This window comes from Heliconius melpomene, chromosome 21 (assembly GCF_056956725.1).
Source record: "Heliconius melpomene rosina isolate 202511_hmr_F chromosome 21, ASM5695672v1, whole genome shotgun sequence".
In the NCBI taxonomy this organism is placed as follows: domain Eukaryota; kingdom Metazoa; phylum Arthropoda; class Insecta; order Lepidoptera; family Nymphalidae; genus Heliconius; species Heliconius melpomene.
The window spans coordinates 2955758-2975176 of NC_140409.1; the positions used below are offsets into that span (position 1 = coordinate 2955758).

At 31.7% G+C, this 19419-nt stretch overlaps 1 protein-coding gene across 3 annotated transcripts; it reads left to right on the forward strand.

The window, feature by feature from the left end:
- Positions 1-329: 329 nt before the first annotated feature.
- Positions 330-19035, forward strand: Ldh (Lactate dehydrogenase). Of its 3 annotated transcripts, XM_085205825.1 has the most exons (10): positions 330-475; positions 620-728; positions 1043-1145; positions 1706-1834; positions 11694-11821; positions 14899-15016; positions 15413-15537; positions 16644-16866; positions 17576-17817; positions 18123-19035. In XM_085205825.1, exons 4-10 carry the CDS (start codon positions 1831-1833, stop codon positions 18285-18287), a joined length of 1005 nt encoding a protein of 334 aa, XP_085061951.1. In that variant the 5' UTR covers positions 330-475; positions 620-728; positions 1043-1145; positions 1706-1830; the 3' UTR covers positions 18288-19035. The 3 variants fall into 3 exon arrangements, with proteins under 3 accessions (XP_085061951.1, XP_085061952.1, XP_085061950.1); XM_085205826.1 differs by lacking the exons at positions 330-475; positions 620-728; positions 1043-1145; positions 1706-1834 and adding an exon at positions 7756-7958; XM_085205824.1 differs by lacking the exons at positions 330-475; positions 620-728; positions 1043-1145; positions 1706-1834 and adding an exon at positions 9948-10137.
- The last annotated feature ends 384 nt before the right edge of the window (positions 19036-19419 follow it).

Genomic DNA, 19419 nt, shown 5'->3' on the forward strand with positions numbered 1-19419 from the left:
ATATTTAATGATACCATTTCATTACCTAAATGAACTGAACATACGTAACTCAAAAATTTATTACGTGAACGTCGAAATCCTCGAAATTGAAAATGTTGATAAAATTAATCATTTTAATAAAATTTACAATATTTTGGTTAGATGTTTGCATTTTAACTTTATTTTCTTTATAAATGTACTTGTATTTTTTTTTAATGAATTATTGTATTTTACTGTTTTCTCCCATTTTTTTAAGTTCTATAATATACTGGTTTTTTTTTTGCTTTTCCGAGGTTGGCAACACTGGTTTCAACGTTACTTACATAATACATTACAGTTACGTCAAACGTCAAAGTTCAATCTTCGGTTTGAAAAAGTTTTGCTTGAGTTGTTGAAGTTTAGCTTTAGTATTTAAAAATGGATTCGCAACAAAAACAACCTGCATATCTGATCAGACCTGTAGCAGAATTAGTGCGATTATCACCCGCACTAAAAAGTTAGTTTTTATTTACTTGAAGATAATGTTCCATTGAAATATTTATACTTTCTTCTTAATTAATTAATAAGCTTTATAAGAAAAATATTTTAATGTAAATTAGTAGTCTACAAGTATATTTTCATATATTATTCTATTTTTCAGAATTTCTTTATGGAGGCACTTCTACAGATACAGAACAACCTACACCCAAATCTGAACATAGACCTACACCTGGACCTAAGCCTGGACCTAAAACCGAACCTAAAATCAAGTTTGTTTGTTGTTGTTATTAGTTTTATTCAAATTAATATTTTGGGCTCTCCAGCCATATTATAAGGCCTTTGTGGCACAATCATTCATCATTTTGGTATAAATTATTTTAATTTTCACCCTCAGATTGTGGCATTAAATTATGTCAACTCTACTCACAATTTTTCTAAAGTGTTGCAGTACAAAAATATAATGAGTGTATCATATTAGATTTTCTCTGCTAATTGTGGGAAAAAGTATGTAGCTAAAAATTATAAAAATTAAAATGATGACCATTTATATCTACCAAATAAATTATTTATCTTATTTTTGCAGGCAACATCAACATCATACAACCTCAATATATTAACATGAATGAAAAGAAGACCTAGGTTTCTACAACCACACTTTGGAGTCAAAGAGTGTATTCGTGAACAAAGTAAGAATATACATTTTGTTTTAATACATTATTAATTTGTGAAGTGTCTTAATTTCAGATATTATTCAAATTATAAAACTGACTGCTTGGTTCATAAACTAACATTTATGTTTTTTCTTTTGTTCAATCCACCTTTGAGGAAATTAATTATTCTTCTCTTTTCCTTTGACCTTTTGAACTTTTACAAAGTAATGTTGAATATTCAAGCAAAAACCAGAGAATGGGGGGCATGTCTCCATAGAGAATAAATAGGGTATATCACTGCAGAAGTGAAAGAGGAAAGTAAAACAAAAATTGTTTGGAAAGTTGCACCACTTATTTATTTAAAAAGGCTAAATTGCGACTGAGACTGCTTCTTCAATCAATGCTGTCTGTTTCTTCATACACATAATAACTGTTTTGTTGTAATGCAAAACAGCTATATTACTTAAATTTTTATTTTCTTCAAACCTACTAATTTTAGCCCTAATCTTAATGTTCATTCTAAATATTAATAATTGAATTATTTATGTAAAATATGAGTGTTTTTATTATTTATGTTAATAAAAATCATATTTCAGGCAAAACATCAGAGGAAAAAAACCTTCTAAACCCAATTTTAACATAAATGATGATACCAGACAACAAGCTTACAATGAAGATACCAAACAAGAAATAAGAGACGAAACCTATACAGTTTCTGCTAATGGGTATGTTAAGTAAAAATATATAATAATGATCACTGCTTTATAACATTTATGAGAAAAAAAAATTGTGGTGTCCATTATATGGACAATGCCTAGTGAATTCTGCAAAATTCTGCAAAGCAATATTACAATATATAGGGCAACTTCTCATTTGAGGCACTAAACTTTAGATTTCTTCGCATTTTGAATTTTAGTGATAATGGGATAGTGTAGATTGGTAAGATTATTTATTTTTTCTGTATATATCTCAAATTTAAAAAGATAAAATGTTTGACTGTCACACCCACAAGCCTATTTTTGGAATCGTCTTCAGGTTTATTAGGCAATTATTGTTTGATACTTCTTCCTTTGAATTTGACCATGCATTCACCTGCGAAGATATGTTATTAGCTGTTATTGTTGCTGATGTTTTATTGAATGTTTCATTCATTATTGTAATCGTCGGCATAATGTTTGCTACTTTACTTCTTTGTATAAGTAGGCTGCTTTTTGTGGTAAAAATGTGCTGATTTCAATGGAATGCATCAAATTTGCTTGTAGATGAATTTGTTTGTTTTTTTCAGTTCTCATCATCATCATCATCGTCGTCGTTGTCGGTATCTGATATAATTTGTAAGCCCACAGTTCCTGCAGCTGCCGGTTTCGTTCACGTCAACTGCTCTGTGAAAAGCTCTCGCGATTTTAATAGAAGCTAGTGCGAAATATTACAATTCAGGGTACTAGTTACACTTAAAAAGTGTCTTGTGCCGGCATCCTTCGAAATACATTCGAATAGTTCTTGTTAAAAGTTAGAAATTTTTCAAAAATATTTAAAAAGGTATGTGTCCAGGCTAAGTCTATGTATATAAGAGCAAAAATTTTAAACTCTAATAATAAAATTAAAGCTACATGGGATGCTATTACTACTGTAACTGGGAGATCTAGAGCTGTCAGTGAACCTATTCAATTAAAAGTTAATAATATAATCTTAAATTCAGATTTAGAAGTGGCAAATACTTTTCAAAATTTTTTTTCGGATATACCTATCGAAGTAACACGTTCACTGCCATCATCTCCTTTGGAAGCAGAATTAATGCTGATAACCCATGTAAATAGTTGTAGACAAAATTTTGTGTTTAAGAATGTGTCACCAGATGAAATAGTTAAAACTTTTAAAAGCCTTAATTTAAAGAAAACTGGTGACCTATGGGGCATGTCTGTTAAAGTTCTTAAAACAATTATACCTAATATTGCTCCTTATCTAGCTTTAATTTTTAACAATTGTGTAGAATCCGGTACTTTTTCTGATTTAATGAAATATAGTAAAATAGTGCCGCTTTACAAAAGTGGAGATAGAACGGACCCTGGAAATTACAGACCGATCTCTGTTTTGCCGTCTCTAAGTAAAATATTTGAAAAAATAATATTTAACCAGCTCACAATTTTCTTAAATATTAACAATTGTTTCCATAGTGAGCAATATGGATTTACCAAAGGTAGGTTCACTACGGATGCGGGTGCTGCACTCCTAAAGCACATTTATGACGCATGGGAGAAGTCACAGAATGCTATTGGAGTGTTTTGTGATTTATCCAAAGCCTTTGATTGTGTAGACCATGAAACTCTGTTATTAAAACTATATCATTATGGTATACAGGATACTGCTCTTGATCTTATTGCCTCTTCGGTTTAGATATGATATCTAAACCGAAGAATCCAGAAGGTTAGTATAAATAATGTAAAATCATCTGGATCTCCCCAAAAGATGGGCGTTCCACAAGGATCTATACTTGGTCCCCTTTTATTTCTTCTTTATATTAACGATCTGCCTTTTTATGTGAAGAACATATGTGATATTGTACTTTTCGCAGATGATACCTCTTTAATATTTAAAGTTGACAGAAATAAAATAAACTATGACGAAGTGAATAGTGCATTATCGCATATTGTTCGTTGGTTTGATGTTAATAATCTATTGTTAAATGCAAAAAAAACGAAATGCATCGAGTTTGCTTTACCAAATGTTAAAAAACATAATTTTAATCTAATAATTAAAGAAGAACCTCTTAATGTGTCGAAAGCCGCTATTTTCTTAGGTGTTACTATAGATTCCAAACTCCAGTGGAACGCTCCTCTGGAAGCACTTGCAGATAAACTCAGCTCTGCCGCGTTCGCAATTAAGAAAGTAAGACAAATGACGGACGTTGAAACTGCCCGACTAGTCTACTTTAGCTACTTTCATAGTATTTTATCTTATGGAATGCTGCTATGGGGCAGTGCTTCAGATATCAATTCAATATTTATTCTCCAAAAAAGGGCCGTGAGATATATTTATAATCTAAGAGCTCGAGATTCTCTGCGAGATGTTTTCAAAGATGCAGGTATTATTACAGTTGCTTCCCAATTTATATACTATAATATTCTCTTTGTCCGACAAAATATATATATTGTCATAGAAAAAATTGCAACAGTCATAAGATAGGAACGAGAAATAAAGATAAGATTATTACTCCAAGTTTTCGCCTCCAAAAAGTTAATAAATCTTTTATGGGGCTGAGTATACGTGTATATAATAAAATTCCGCAGTGTATTCTTAGTTTGCCACTACCAAAATTTAAAATATCTGTAAAAAAAATTCTAACAAGTAAAGCTTATTACACTGCTCAAGAATATTTAGAGGATAAACATGTATGGAATTAATGTCTATTGAATGTCAGGCAGGACAGCTGCCAGCTAATGTAATAGTAAAATATACCATTGACTTTGAAAAGAGCAACTGTTGAGTTTCTTGCCAGCTCTTCTCAGCAGAACTGCCTTCCGAACCGGTGGTAGCTTTTTGTTGACATGTACATTCGACGATTCAAAAGTGCTTTTATAGTTTATTTGAATAAAGAATATTTTGAATTTGAATTTGAATTTGAATATCTTCAAAACTAAGAAAAATCAGTGAAATATGTCTGAATTGAACTGAACTCTTGAAATATGGCGTTTCGAGCGTGCCAGTTGAGCACAATTCATTTCGCCAATGACACGTTGTATGGAAAACACACGAAGGAAATTGACCGGTAATAAAAAAGATAAATATACACAATTACAGAATACATGCAAAAAAAGAGATCCAGTGTAAGTATAGCCCTCACCTAAAAGAAAACAAACACATATTTACAATATATACACAACAAATTAGATTAGTGATAAATAATATTTTACATGTGTGTTAATTTAAAGTTTTATTTTGTTATGTTTAATATATTTACATAAAAATTTACATAAAGGACTAAACACAAACAATAACAAAGACTGAAAATTTAAAGGACGTGGGACTTTATAAAGAAGGACATCATATAAAGGACGAGTTAACTTAGGACAAGAGAAAGAAATATCTCTGAATAAAATATTAATTTTACATATCAGGAAGTTATCTGTCAGTTATCAAGTGGTCATAGACTTAACACACGCAGTGCTGCCAACATAGAATCAAAAAGCTGCAATCGGATACTTGTAAATTTTTGCGTTTCGTTCCTCGGCAAAAGGAAAAAGAAAAAAAATGGCTACCGAGTTGTCACCGGAAATGATGCTGCTTTAAATTACAAAGATTAGGAAAAAAGGTGATAAGACTAGAAAAAATAGACCAATACTACTAGGCACCACCACTGCAGAGAAAAATCCAGATTCTGAAGAACAAAAAGAAGATGAAAAACATTTCATATGTAACTCAAAACTTACCAAAATCAGTTTTAAATTCGAAGAAAGAAAAGAAGATTGAACACAAAAATGAAAACGAAAAAAGAAAAAGAAGAGAAACTACAAGCCCTGACAGTCAAAGAGAATTACAAAACACACAAAAGATGCCAAAGAAAGATGCATTTCAATTTATGCGCGAAAGAACATGCATCTTAATAAATCTTTTATCGGTCTGAGTATACGTGTATATAATAAAATTCCGCAGTGTATTCTTAGTTTGTCACTACCAAAATTTAAAATATCTGTAAAAAAATTCTAACAAGTAAAGCTTATTACACTGTTCAAGAGTATTTAGAGGATAAGCATGTATGGAATTAATGTCTATTGAATGTAATGCAGGATAGCTGCCAGCAAATGTAATAGATTGTACCATAGATTAATGTAATTAATAAATTACCGTAGATTTTGAAAAGAGCAACTGTTGAGTTTCTTGCCGGCTTTTCTCAGCAGAACTGCCTTCCGAACAGGTGGTAGCTCTTTGTTCATATGTTCATTCGACGATTCAAAAGTGCTTATAATAATTGCCTATTTGAATAAAGAATATTTTGAATTGAATCTCCATGTCAGACAAGAACACTTACTCAAACTAAAACTCCACCAAAAATCAAAATAACCATCTACACCACAACAACCTAAATGTCTCCCTGTACGGCTGGTCCCCGCGGGAGATCTAGACCAACACCCTCCAACTAAAAGATCCAAAGTGTACAACATTGCAACACTAAATACACGAACCCTCAGAACGCATGAAAGCTTACTACTACTAGGCATAAGAGAAATGAGAGGACTTGAAGAGAAGATTGAGGAATTTACAGAATATATTCTATACCAGAAAGGGAGAATAACGGGACAGTATGTTGTTATATCCTTATAAAACAACACCTTAAGCAACATATACAAGAAATAATAGGAATCTCTGACAGACTAGCTATACTTAACCTAAAACTGCTAAACTACAAAAAGCAATGGTCGATAACTCACCCACAGAAAAAGCTGAAAAATCTATTCTTGATTCTTTCTATGAAGAGCTGCCTCATGCAATAAGAAGACACGTAGACAACAATATCATATTAATGGGGGATTTTAATGCACAAGTGGGAGCAAAACAAAACAATAAAGAATATGTGCTTGGTACGTTCGGACATGAGAAAAGAAGCTGCAATGGACAACGACTTGTAGAACTTCTCATGGAACACAATTTAACGGTGCTTAACTCCTTATTTAAGAAGAATCCCAAAAACAAGTGGACATGGGTCTCCCCAAACGGATCTTATAAAAACGAAATAGACGAGACGGGATGTAATAACTAACAACCCGAAAGCTTTCACCGACTCAATCTTAATAACGAAGCTAAATTTCAACACAAACCATCATATGGTACGCAGTTCCTTGAAAATTACACCTGAAAAACTATCACGGAATCACATAAAAGGACAAGGCTACAAGCAGTTAAGAGACCCGGCGGAACAAAATATTACGAACTTCAAAGAAATAAAATAACGCATTAATGAAACAACAGACACAACACTGAAATATGAGATACAAGAAAAACACCTAACATACCACTGTACTGTTAAAAGAAACCTGAAAACTCACTAATACAAATTAAGTGACCATACATTGAAACTCATTAACAAAAGGAAGGAGTATATTTCACAATAAATGAATAGAAAATCAAACTAATAGCAGAAATCAGCAAGAGCATTAGAGAAAGCATCCGAAAAGATCGAAAAATCAAAAGATTACAAACCCTAGGACATCATATACAAAAAAAAGCGCTGTCGAAAAAGCACTGCAAGAACTACGGGAAGCAGGGAAACAGTGGATCCCAAAACTAAAGCACTAAACGGAAAAACAAATGACGACACGTATTAAATATTTCTATTCAAAAATGATGAATTTTTGGGTATATATATTTAATATAAAACTTTTGAAGTTGCTAAAATTATAAAAGATACTTAATCATCAACAATTAATTATTGGGAATAATAATTAAATAAAATGAAATAAAATTTATCAAAACTAATATATCAAATAAAAGTTTATTGTGTATATAGATTTTTTCTTTATTTAAATTACACACTACAATAATAAAATTTAAAAACATGCACAAACAACCAAAAAACGATTTTAAAAAATTACATACGTTATCAAAAATATATATACAATTGCACTGCTATTACAGATTAGATTATATGAGTATCACACGAAGTCCTGTGACACAAAGTAGTGTAAAATGTACTTTATTTTGTGTTTCCTTTGGATAACATTTTCTCTGGAAAGAAATTTGGGCATGCGCGATGGCGTGCCTTCTAAAATGAATTGAAGGTCACCTTGATATCTTTGGTGTAGCCACCAGTAGTCTCTACGTGACACTCCTCACGGCACTACTTTGTTACGAAAAGTAAGTTTTTGTGGTTTTTTTATGTGTTTCAATACAACAGGATGCTTGTGTTTATTGTTTATTTCACGTATTTTTTGTATGTTTTAAGAATTTGTGAATACGCTTAAGTTTGTTTTAAAAGTTTTTATTTCAATAACCAACTTTTTATTTGAACTTTTTTTTTCCTGAAAGTTGTTGTTTTTAATATTAATTGCATTTTAGTGTTTTGAGCAGTATTCCTTAATTTTATAGTTTATATTGATATTTCATATTTTGTTCAGTATACGTGCATTATTTTGCTTCCTTTGTCTCTTTTATGAATAAAAAATATTTTGTTTATTAATTTTAAAGTTGTTGAAATTATAGAAAAATATTTAAACTATAATTATTATGGTGATAATTTTATATTTTTTTTCTTATGATTTACCAAAATTATCTATAATATTGATATTGTTCGTGTAGTAATTATATCAGAATTAGTATGTAAAAGTATATGAGGTAGAATTAGTGTGTTTGATTTGGTATATTTGTACTTTATTGTCAAAAGCTTTTGACCTTGACAGGTCATCGCTCGAGCGCAACAGATCTCTGAATCTCGTAGTGATAAGCTTTACATATTATATTTCTTTAAATAGATGATTAAGAAAACATCTATTGGCTGGTATAAGGTGATTCGTTATTTGAAACGATTATCAATTTTTCTCTCCCACCTCGGGCAAACCAAAACGCGGCGTTGAACTCCACAATTTTACGTGCATCGCCTTGAACTGACATATCATGAACTGCAGAAAGTGTGGAACGGAATGCTTCACACTGTAAAAAAATATCCAAAATACATATAGGTAAATTTATTATCACTAAAGAATGTTTGATAGAATCAGTGATCCGTCGTACAAGCATATGTTTGTTTAACATTAACATTAATTTATATATTTTTTATAAGTAATTTTACATAATTTATATAAGACTAGCGGACGTGCGCAGCTTCGCCTGCTTATTTGGACCCTTACCGATAAATTCTAATAAACCTTTCATGGCACATGTTCAATTATATATTTTTAAGAGTCTAAATTTCTAATTTTATAATAATCGGTGCCGATTTAATTTTTTTTCCATACAAACTTTCAACCCCTATTTCATCGCTTTCGGGTAAAAATTTTTCAAAATCCCTTCTTAAATGGATGTCCAGATTACAAAAATAAACATCTGTCCAAATTTCGCGTTTCTACCATCAGCAGTTACGGCTGTGCGTGCGTCTTACCTCAGTCAGTGAGAACATGTCCTTTTATATATATAGATTTTATTAAAAAAAGCCTTTGTGCTATATGCCAATAATTCTAAATATTTTATAGGTTCGATGTGAACTTATTATTTTAATTTTTAGTTAAAACTAAATGCAGCGTTAACTACCGCCGATCTGCGATCAAACGTAAATATCTCAGATTCTAGAGTGAAAGAAGTGTCTTGACACTACGTTTTTTTTGCCTATCTCGTTATAGGCTGGAGATGTGTGACACAAACACATATATAGATATGGTAAGCGCAAAGAAAATCGCTAACATGAGTTACTTATACAAAAAAAATTCCTTATTATCGTATATTTATATTGAAGAAATGAGTCACTGCTATAATAAATTATTGTGTAGTGTAGACAGACGTGCAAGCCGTCATGTCATGCATTCAATTAATTTCTAATTATTCTTTCTTTATAATAAAAACAACGTGATTTTTGGGAAAAAAAAATAAAACGAAGAGAATACATTAAAACATAATTTTTAATTAATATATTTTAACAATAACGCTTTATTTAGACTTTGAAATAAAAGATAATGTTAAAAGAACTTATTGAACAAACATCGCAAATTTATTTTATTACTAATTCTATTTTATAACATAAATATACAAAAAACAAATATAAAAAATAACTCTCATTTTCCCTAATAAACATAATAAAAACAACTAAATGGATTCAAAGAAATAATTCGCATAGAAGACGTGCGAATCGGCATGTTCCGTGCATTTAATTTGGGCACCCATCCCCACCACGCCGGCCACCGTCGCTTAACTCTATATTTCACCAGTTCCGTTCCTCCAGTTCATATAGTCGTGTGATGTGACTGGGAACAGGTTCCGTACAGAATATACATATCGTTAGTATTAACAATGCCCGCTAACGGTGTGAACGGTAATGGCAAGAATGGTAAGAAATTTGTATTTTTTTTTTTATATATATTTTTTATATTGTTTAATATTTTAGTTACAAAACTGTCAAGACACTCGGTTTTCTTAATAACGTTGATAACTCGCCATTAAATAAAATGCTTAGCGTTCGTTCTTTATTATAATTATATACATTTTTTTATAGAAATAATGTACCACCTCCATAAGTCTTAGCCTTGTATAGAAGTTTTATATTAACGTCTATAGTTGTATCTAGTATTTAGAAAATGTTTTTCCCAATAAAGCGTTTGGTTACGTTGAAGTTACACTATAGGTGTTATAGGGTTTCAGGTATATGTATATTTATTTATATTATTTAAATCTAGCGTTTTTAATATAATTTAAAAATAAAATTTTCAATTTCAATTTTAAATTGAGAATTCCAATTTTAAATGTTGTACGATTTTTACTTAAATTTTGTTTATTCTATTTTTATAGTTATCACATAAATAATTTAAAAAATTTTACTTAGTTTTTTTTAATTTTATGATTTGGTTTAAAATATTTTTAATATTACTTAGTATGTTTGTTTGTGATATACAATTTAAAAGTAGTTCTTATGCAGAGAGAACTTAGACAAAAAAACAATAGAAAACGTTACGTTTTTATCTTTTTTTTAACAAAATTTTTGGGTTCCAAAATTTATTTAATGTTTGACATAAATTTTAAATGAGTGATTGATAATGTATGATGTAATTATAGTTTGCGTGTGTAGTATTTTTTTCATATCCCAATAATTGATTGATTCGAATGACTCGTTTATTTATATATATATATTTTTTTAAATATTGATTTTATTATTATTTTATTGATTTTATATTTTTATTTGAAAAATTAAACAAATTTTAGTTATATTGCATAAGATACAACAAAAATTTCATGGCGAACTTGTAATTATGTTTTCATACATTGCCGTTATTTTTTTTACGTATTTTAAGATGTAATGATTATTTGAATTAAAATAATAGGTCTAAATAAACATTACGTGTATATTTTTGTGACCAAAAATAAGAAATGCTATAACGAACATTCATCATAAGGAAATTAAACCTGTAACTATTGCGAAAGTATTGTATTTTTGCAAAAATACTAGTAAATTGAACTTTAGTGTTTTAAGTTTTCTTGTCCTAGATTTTTTTGTTTACACTACATCCCTCATGTAGGTAGGTAGACAGAGGGAACCTAGTGTTAAATCATTTCGCTCCCGCCCAATTTTCGAGACATTGTATATTTAGTGGCGGAACTCAGCGCTGGGCTTTGTAAAGACAAACAAGTAGTGAAATAATTAATTTCCACGAGTGGGAATTGAACTCACAACCTTACAGTCAGACGCTATTGGTGCCTTGGATTTAAGAATATTTAAATATTTAGCATTTGAGGTTTAAAATTAACTAACTATTGAATGTTTATTACATTTCCTTAAACGATATCCTTGTTACGTCATTTCACATAGGCGGGTGAGCGTGGCTGAAATAGGGCTGTCAATTTTAAATTTAAAAATAATTTAATTAATCAATTTCACATTTTCTTTAATAGGTAGAATGGCAACGCTAGAGCAATTGTTCCAGCCGGTCCAGCCCAAGTCTGACGACAATGGGAACAAAGTAACGGTCGTAGGAACGGGACAAGTTGGTATGGCAGCTGTGTTCTCTATGTTAACACAGGTAATATTTTTTTCAATATTTTTATTAGATTGAATTAGAGGCTGTCGTAACCCAGGGGCAAATTAGTGTTTAAAACTTTAACGCGATGGTTGTGGGTTCAATTCCCACTCGAGGGAATGAATTATTATTTATTAATATTTCCATTTCTTTGCTTTTTCACCAAGGTAAGAAAGCCCGACGTTGAGTTCCGCCACTCAACACGTAATGCCTCTAAAAACTTGGTGGAAAGTGGGCAACGGAGTGTCTTAACACTAAGTTCCCTCTGCCTACCCTGCTGTATGCGGGATATAAGCTTATTATTTTTTGGGTTATATTTTTCAATGAAGAATTTAAACATATTACATTAAATTTAATAAATATAATTTTTATTATTATAACATAAATTTAAAATAAGAAACAAGACCGTTCACCATTAAATAACAAACATATATATTTCCATAAATATTTTACAGGTTCATTTCGTTTTTCCTGTTTACTTTGACTCTGATATATATGAAAATATCCTACGCTTATGATTATGTGTAAATATTATGACAAAAAATAATTACTAAATTAGTATCTATGCCACTCAGGGCAACACTCACTTACATATACCTGATTGATATAGTTTAGCAGTTAGCTGTTCTATAAGAGTACCACATGAGATGTTCCTGACTCTTTGAGTTTAATAGGTCTATCAATTATACTCATCTTTAATTCTTATACTTTAGCTGGTCTATTAAAGCTCCACATTAGATGTTTCTGACCTTAGTTTTTCATATATGAACAAAAAATAGACAAACACTACAACGGCTCGTATCCACTTGAAAAACTCGCGTATTATGCAATTTTAGATGTTTTTTAGACTTTCTTTACAAATTATATATAGTCTGTAAACTACGATAGATCTGAAATGCAGCAGACCAACTTATTTCACATAAGGAGACGCCATACTTTGAGTGTGCATCAAAACTGACCATTTCCCTGATTTTCGTAACAATGAAGCCTCTTCTAAGCTCTATAACTCGGAGTTGCAACCTCTTAGAGCAGGCAGACCAAGACCATTCACGTGAAGGGAATGCTCTACAATCACACTCTCTTATTCTAATCCGGCTTTTACAGAAAGTAGAACCTAGAGACCTACCTAGTTTTAAGACACTCCGTTCTCCATTTTCCGTCGAATTATGACGGCAATTGCATGTTGAATTGCGGAACTCAACGCTTTGTCTCGACACCAGAGTGAAGAAATTAAAATATAAATTTGAATAAAAAGAATTTCGACGTATGTAACTTAATGAGAACAATTGGCTTAGTGGTCGGCGTGCTTGGACGGACAAAGTTCTTTTCCAGCTACTTTCAAAATGTACGTTTTCTAAAAGTATATATGTATATTAAGTATAAAGTAAAATAAGCTAAAATTTTAAATTTACCCGCTTGTAAATGAGTCACCTCGGGACTTACCTAAGCAAGTATTGTATTTCATCAAGCACTTACGTCACGATTCCTGTAACGTTTCACGTCATACACATGTAATATTGTGCAATTTATCCGTATGCGTTATTAGATTTTTTTTATTTTAGGTAGGTTGAGAGAAATGAGTAGTCTATAGTTTTTAACACATTTTTATTAGGTCCAGCATCCGGTATTAGGTCCGTATTTATAAAACGTTCTTAAGATTGAGATCGATCTTGAGACTATGAATGAAAACAGCATCTCATGCATCGGTTTTTAAATATGAATCTAGATATCCAGTATTTCTGGGCGGCTTACAATGTATGTATTTCCAATTTTCCTTTTATTAACCTTGAGATAACTCGAGGTTAATGAAAGGAAAATTGGAGGAAAATTGGAGAAAAATAAATTTAATTATTGTGTCGTAATATTTATAAATATTAATAAAAATAAAAATAATTTATTCTATTTTACGAGTAGATTCATAAATATAATGTTATATTTATCTTAAATGCATATTTTATTAGTCAGATATTAATCGTTACTATGTTCACGGAAGAATCGATTTTGATGGAACTTTTTTTTATTTACGTATTCGCGCGTAGCTTCGCTTGCGTATTTAGGGGTGAATTCTAGAAAACCATGAAACATGTGTTTAATTATATACGTTTAAGAGTCTGATTTTCAAATTTTATAAAAATTGGTGACTATTTAAAAAAAACCTATACAAACTTTCAACCCCTTATTTGCACCCTTAAGGAGAGAATTCTAAAAAACGATAAAACACGTGTTCAATTAAATATTTTTTAAAATCTAAATTTCAAATTTTATAAAAGTCGGTGCCGATTTCTATTTTTTTCCATACTAACTTTCAACCCCTATTTCGCCCCTTTAGGGTTAAAATTTTTCAAAATCCCTTCTTAGTGGATGTCCAGATTACGAAAGTAAACATCTGTCCAAATGTCACGTTTCTACCATCAGCGGTTACGGCTGTGCGTGCGTCTTACCTCAGTCAGTGAGGACAAGTCCTTTTATATATAAAGATAATTGCATATTATTTTTCATATTTTCTCAATAATTATTGTAGTCGATTTTTACCTAGCTTTACTTTATTTTTTTTCATATATAATTCTGTAATTTAATTTTTTTTTATCAGCTTCATGCTGTATCCCGCACACAGTTACCCTGCTAGGGTAGGCACAGGGAATCTAGTGTTAAGTCCGTCAGCCACTCTCTCCCGAATTCTGGAGGCATTGTGTGTTGAGTGGCAGAACTCAACGCTGCGCTTTGCCTCGACACCAGAGCGAAGAAATGGAAATATAAACGTAAATAAATATTTCACTTCCTCGAGCGGGGATTGAACCCACTACCGTCACGTTACACTCACACCCTTGTGCCGCTGCGCCACGAAAATAAATAATATGTAAAAATCTGCTTCACGCTGTATCACGCACACAGCAGGATAGGCAGAGGGAACCTTGCGTTAAGACACTCCGTTCCTCGCTTTTCGCCTAATTTTTCAGACATTGTAAGCTTAGTGGCGTATCTCAACGCCGCGCTTTGTTTCAAATGGCTTCCGAGATTCCCAAGTGATATTTTCGGGATACAACCTTTGTTTTGCTATATTTATATATTTTTTTTACCAGGGTGTCACCAACAATATAGCATTGGTCGACGTAATGGAAGATAAGTTAAAGGGAGAAATGATGGACTTACAACACGGATCCGCTTTCATGAAAAACGCAAAAATACAAGCTAGTACTGGTAAGGATTGTCTTTCCGATAGATACTTTATTTTAAGTTTTTTTCAGCTTCACTGTGCTGTATCCCTCAGGGTAGGCCGCCTGCCCTGTGTTGCTCCGTTTCCCATTTTCCGCCGAATTCTGGAAGCATCGCGTGTTGAATGTCGGAATATAACGCCGCGCTTTGCCTCGCCACCACAGAAGGAAATAAAAGTATTAAAATTTCATTTCCTCTAGTGGGGATCGCACTCACAACCTGTCACGTTGGCCTCAGGTGTTTTTATTTTAACCTTAAGTTCCTTTTAATTTTTAAAGCGAGCGAGGAACATATACGAATGTCTTAACATTGATCTCTGCGCCAGACTATATATGTATATATACCAACGTAAGTTTTGTTAATGGAAACTTTTTTTTTTAGATTATGCAATCTCCGCTGGTTCAAAAATTTGCGTAGTGACTGCTGGAGTGAGACAACGCGAAGGCGAATCCCGATTGGACCTGGTGCAGAGGAATACTGATGTACTAAAAATTATTATTCCTCAGGTAAGCCGCTATAGAATGAAATAGTATAGAAACAAAAAAAATCTAGAAGCCAGTCTTGGCTCAGGTGTGAAAACGTGTGACTGCAAGCGCGACTTCTTGTGGATTTGACTTTCACTCCAGAATATTAAATATTTAATGGCAACAGGGCAAAGTGGAGTTAAATTCCGCCACTCAACACATAATGCTTCTAAGCTCGGCGGAAAGAATGTACGGGTTACGGCGTGAAACTAAAAAATAACCTCTTTTTACATTACATATCTTCTATAATTATATTTTGTGGTTGGAGGGGGAAAGCTGTGTAATTCTGCGCTATCCAAATATTACTTATTCATTGCATAGGGTTGACAGGGACCTAGTGTTAAGACTTGAGACACACTGTTCCCCACTTCTCGTTCAACGTTCAAGACTTTGATATTCAAGACGTGTTGAGTGGCTGAACTTAACGCTGTGCTTTGTCTACCATAGTGGAGTACTGGAATTAAATTAAACCAGCCCACAACCGTAGCGTTTAAATAAATAAAATAATTAATGGCTAAAAAGATATGTTTTTAATTATAACATCACTGTCGATAATAATATAAAAAGAAAAAAAATACCTTGTTTATATTTATACTTACTAGATTCTTCTGGTTGATAATTACTTTATTACCATTAAAATTTTCAATATTGTGTTTACAATATCATAATTGTGATAACCTACAAGTAAATTAAACGACAGGTTATATTGAGATATTAAGAAGAAAAGATTAGAAGATTTGATTTGAAAAGAAAGATTCGCTTTTTTCTATTAGTATTTTGTAAGTATTTAGAAAAAATATGTTAAGGTGTCGTTGTAGGTTTTATTCTCACTCAAGAAAATGAACGATCATCATTTTCTCCCTCTGGTGTAAAAATAAATTATACCACTTGGAAAATCGCTTAAGAAGATGAAACAGAGTATTTTAGAATTAAGTTCCTTCTGCCTACCCTGGTATATACAGAATACTGGGTGAAGTTATAAAAAGAATACAAAATCAATTTTACAACATTGAACACAGAAAGTGGAGAATAATAAAATAATAAATAAAACTCTATATATAATTTTATCGAATTTATATCTTTTACAGCTAGTCAAGTACAGTCCAGAAGCTGTATTCATAATCGCTTCCAACCCTGTGGACATACTAACTTACGTTACTTGGAAGATAAGTGGGTTACCCAAGCATCGTGTTATCGGATCTGGTACAAACCTCGACTCGGCCAGATTCCGATATCTCTTGTCAGAGAAACTTCGCGTTGCAGCCACTTCCTGCCATGGATATATTATTGGAGAACATGGTGATAGCAGTGGTAAGTATTTTTCTAATTATAAATTAATAGTGACACAAATAAAGTTTCGCACGCTTAAACATTTGATTTAAGATACTCCGCTCCCCATATTCCGCTTTTTATTTTCTCGAGTGGGGATTGCTTCCCATTCGAGAAACCACAACCTGTTGCGTTCATAGTCACAAGCTTGTACCCCTGCGCCAAGACTCGACAAGACAAGCGGTCCGACAATTAAAAAAGTTTTAGCACAGTGAATTATGTGGGATTAAAAGAAGATCAGAATAATAAAAATGGACCGAAAAATTGGATTTTGTTATTTTTTATTTCCCCATATCTACTATACTATATGAACTCTACTACTCTACTAACTATGGAGATTTATGACTCTAATAAAAAAATAAAAAATACAGGAAATTATGTCCTTTTTAACTCAAATAAGAAAGTAGAACTTAGTGATAAAACGCTATATTCTCCGTGGACTACTCAATTGTCGAGATATTACTGATTAATATTGATGATTAATATTTCGACAATTGATGAATTAACTCTTGGTCTTACGACTTGTCACCAAGAGAGGAAATAGAAATAATCCATTCCTCCAAATGTTAATCGAACCCACAATCGTCGCATTTACAGGTAGACTTCTTAACTACTAATATGACAAGTAAAATTAATTCACACTACCAGTGTAAGTACAAGTAATATTAATTCATACTACCACTTTCCACAGTACCAGTATGGTCAGGAGTAAACGTAGCTGGTGTCCGACTCAGCGACTTAAACTCCAAAGTTGGATCAGATAATGATCCAGAGAACTGGCAAGAAATACACAAGATGGTGGTAAAGAGTGCCTACGAGGTCATCAAACTGAAGGGCTACACGTCTTGGGCTATTGGACTGTCTTTGTCTCAGCTGGCTCGGGCTATTCTGTCCAATGCTAATAGTGTACACGCTGTGTCTACTTATTTGAAGGTTAATTTTTGTTTTATCTGCATATTTCATCTTCAAGGTAGGCAGAGGAACCTGGGAACCTAATGTTCCAACACTCAATCCGTTCTCCACTTTCTGCTGAATTTCCGAGGCATTGCATGTTAATTGGCGGAACTCAACCACCAAAACGAGGAAATATTAAATATTTTATTTTGTCGAGTCGAAATCAAACCTAGAACCGCGTTTACAGTACACTTGTGCCCCAGGCTCCACGACTGGCCTCAACAAAAAATCAATTCTTCTATTCCAATTAGTATAATATATATAATATCATCATTCAATTTCAGGGTGAACACGGCATCGAGGAGGACGTGTTCCTCTCTTTGCCCTGCGTCCTCGGCAGCAATGGAGTGTCTGACGTCATCCGTCAACCTCTCACCGAAAAGGAACTTGGACAACTGCGCAAGTCAGCTCACCTCATGTCGCAAGTCCAAGATGGTATTAAATTTTAATTCGAAATTCAATTACATTACTTTTTAGGTTTGAAAGTATTAAAAAGTATTTTATAAATTACAAACTGTCAAATAGATTCACGCATCACTGTTTAAATTTTATGAACTTGTGGCATTTTGATGTAAACATAATAATAATTATTATAAAAAGACAATTATTTAAATTCCGAACAAAATATCTTGATAAACAATACCTTTTTATACTTTTATTAATAACAAAATTAAAATAAATATAAAGAAAATAAAGTAATTTTATCATCATTCAATTATTATTTAACTTAAGTCTTAAAATTAATTTTGTCGAAATATTTATTCAAGAAATTTGTATCTTGATTTAATTTTGGTTATTAAAAAGAACTGATTTAATTTTAGTTGAGTATTGACAATTAATTGAAAGATTTGGCATGTAGGTAGGTTAGGAAGTGTAGGGGAGAAATAAAAGAGAAATTCCAATGGCAATTCGAAAATTAATGGGATTTTCCCAGTTTACGTCTTAAAGTCCACGCTAAAAACGTTGAGGGCAACAAATAAATAGTTTTTTATAAATATTTTTTTGTTTAAATGTAATATTTTGTAAATGTCTATTTCATAATGCATTTATTTATTGGCTATATTTACAATTTTATATAGGAACGTAAGTTAGAGTCCCAGTCAATGAATTTTATTGTATTGTATTGCAATTTTATAATTGAAATAAGTTTTTGTAATATTTATATGTGTGTAAATTATTTAATAAATATTGTGAAGTCATGTGATTCTTTTTAATTTACATCTCTTCATTATGATAATTAGAAAATAATTATTAAACATCTGATTATAGATATAGTTTCAATTCCTCAAAGCATCTTATAATACTATTACTAACTTTTACTTATCAAATGAAATAATTCATCAGCTATCTAGAGACGTATACAATAAATAACCTGCACCTTATTTCGATAATTTTCAACTCTATGATTGTGCAGAATTTTTTAACTGATTGCAAACCGATTGAAGCGTATAACAAACAGCGTATCAAGTTTTTATTCACTTAATACTTCAACAATAGTAGAAACGAAATACCGAAAGAAACGATAAGAACGCATTATTCTTCGTTTTAACAATGGAAAATATAATGCCAATACATAATATT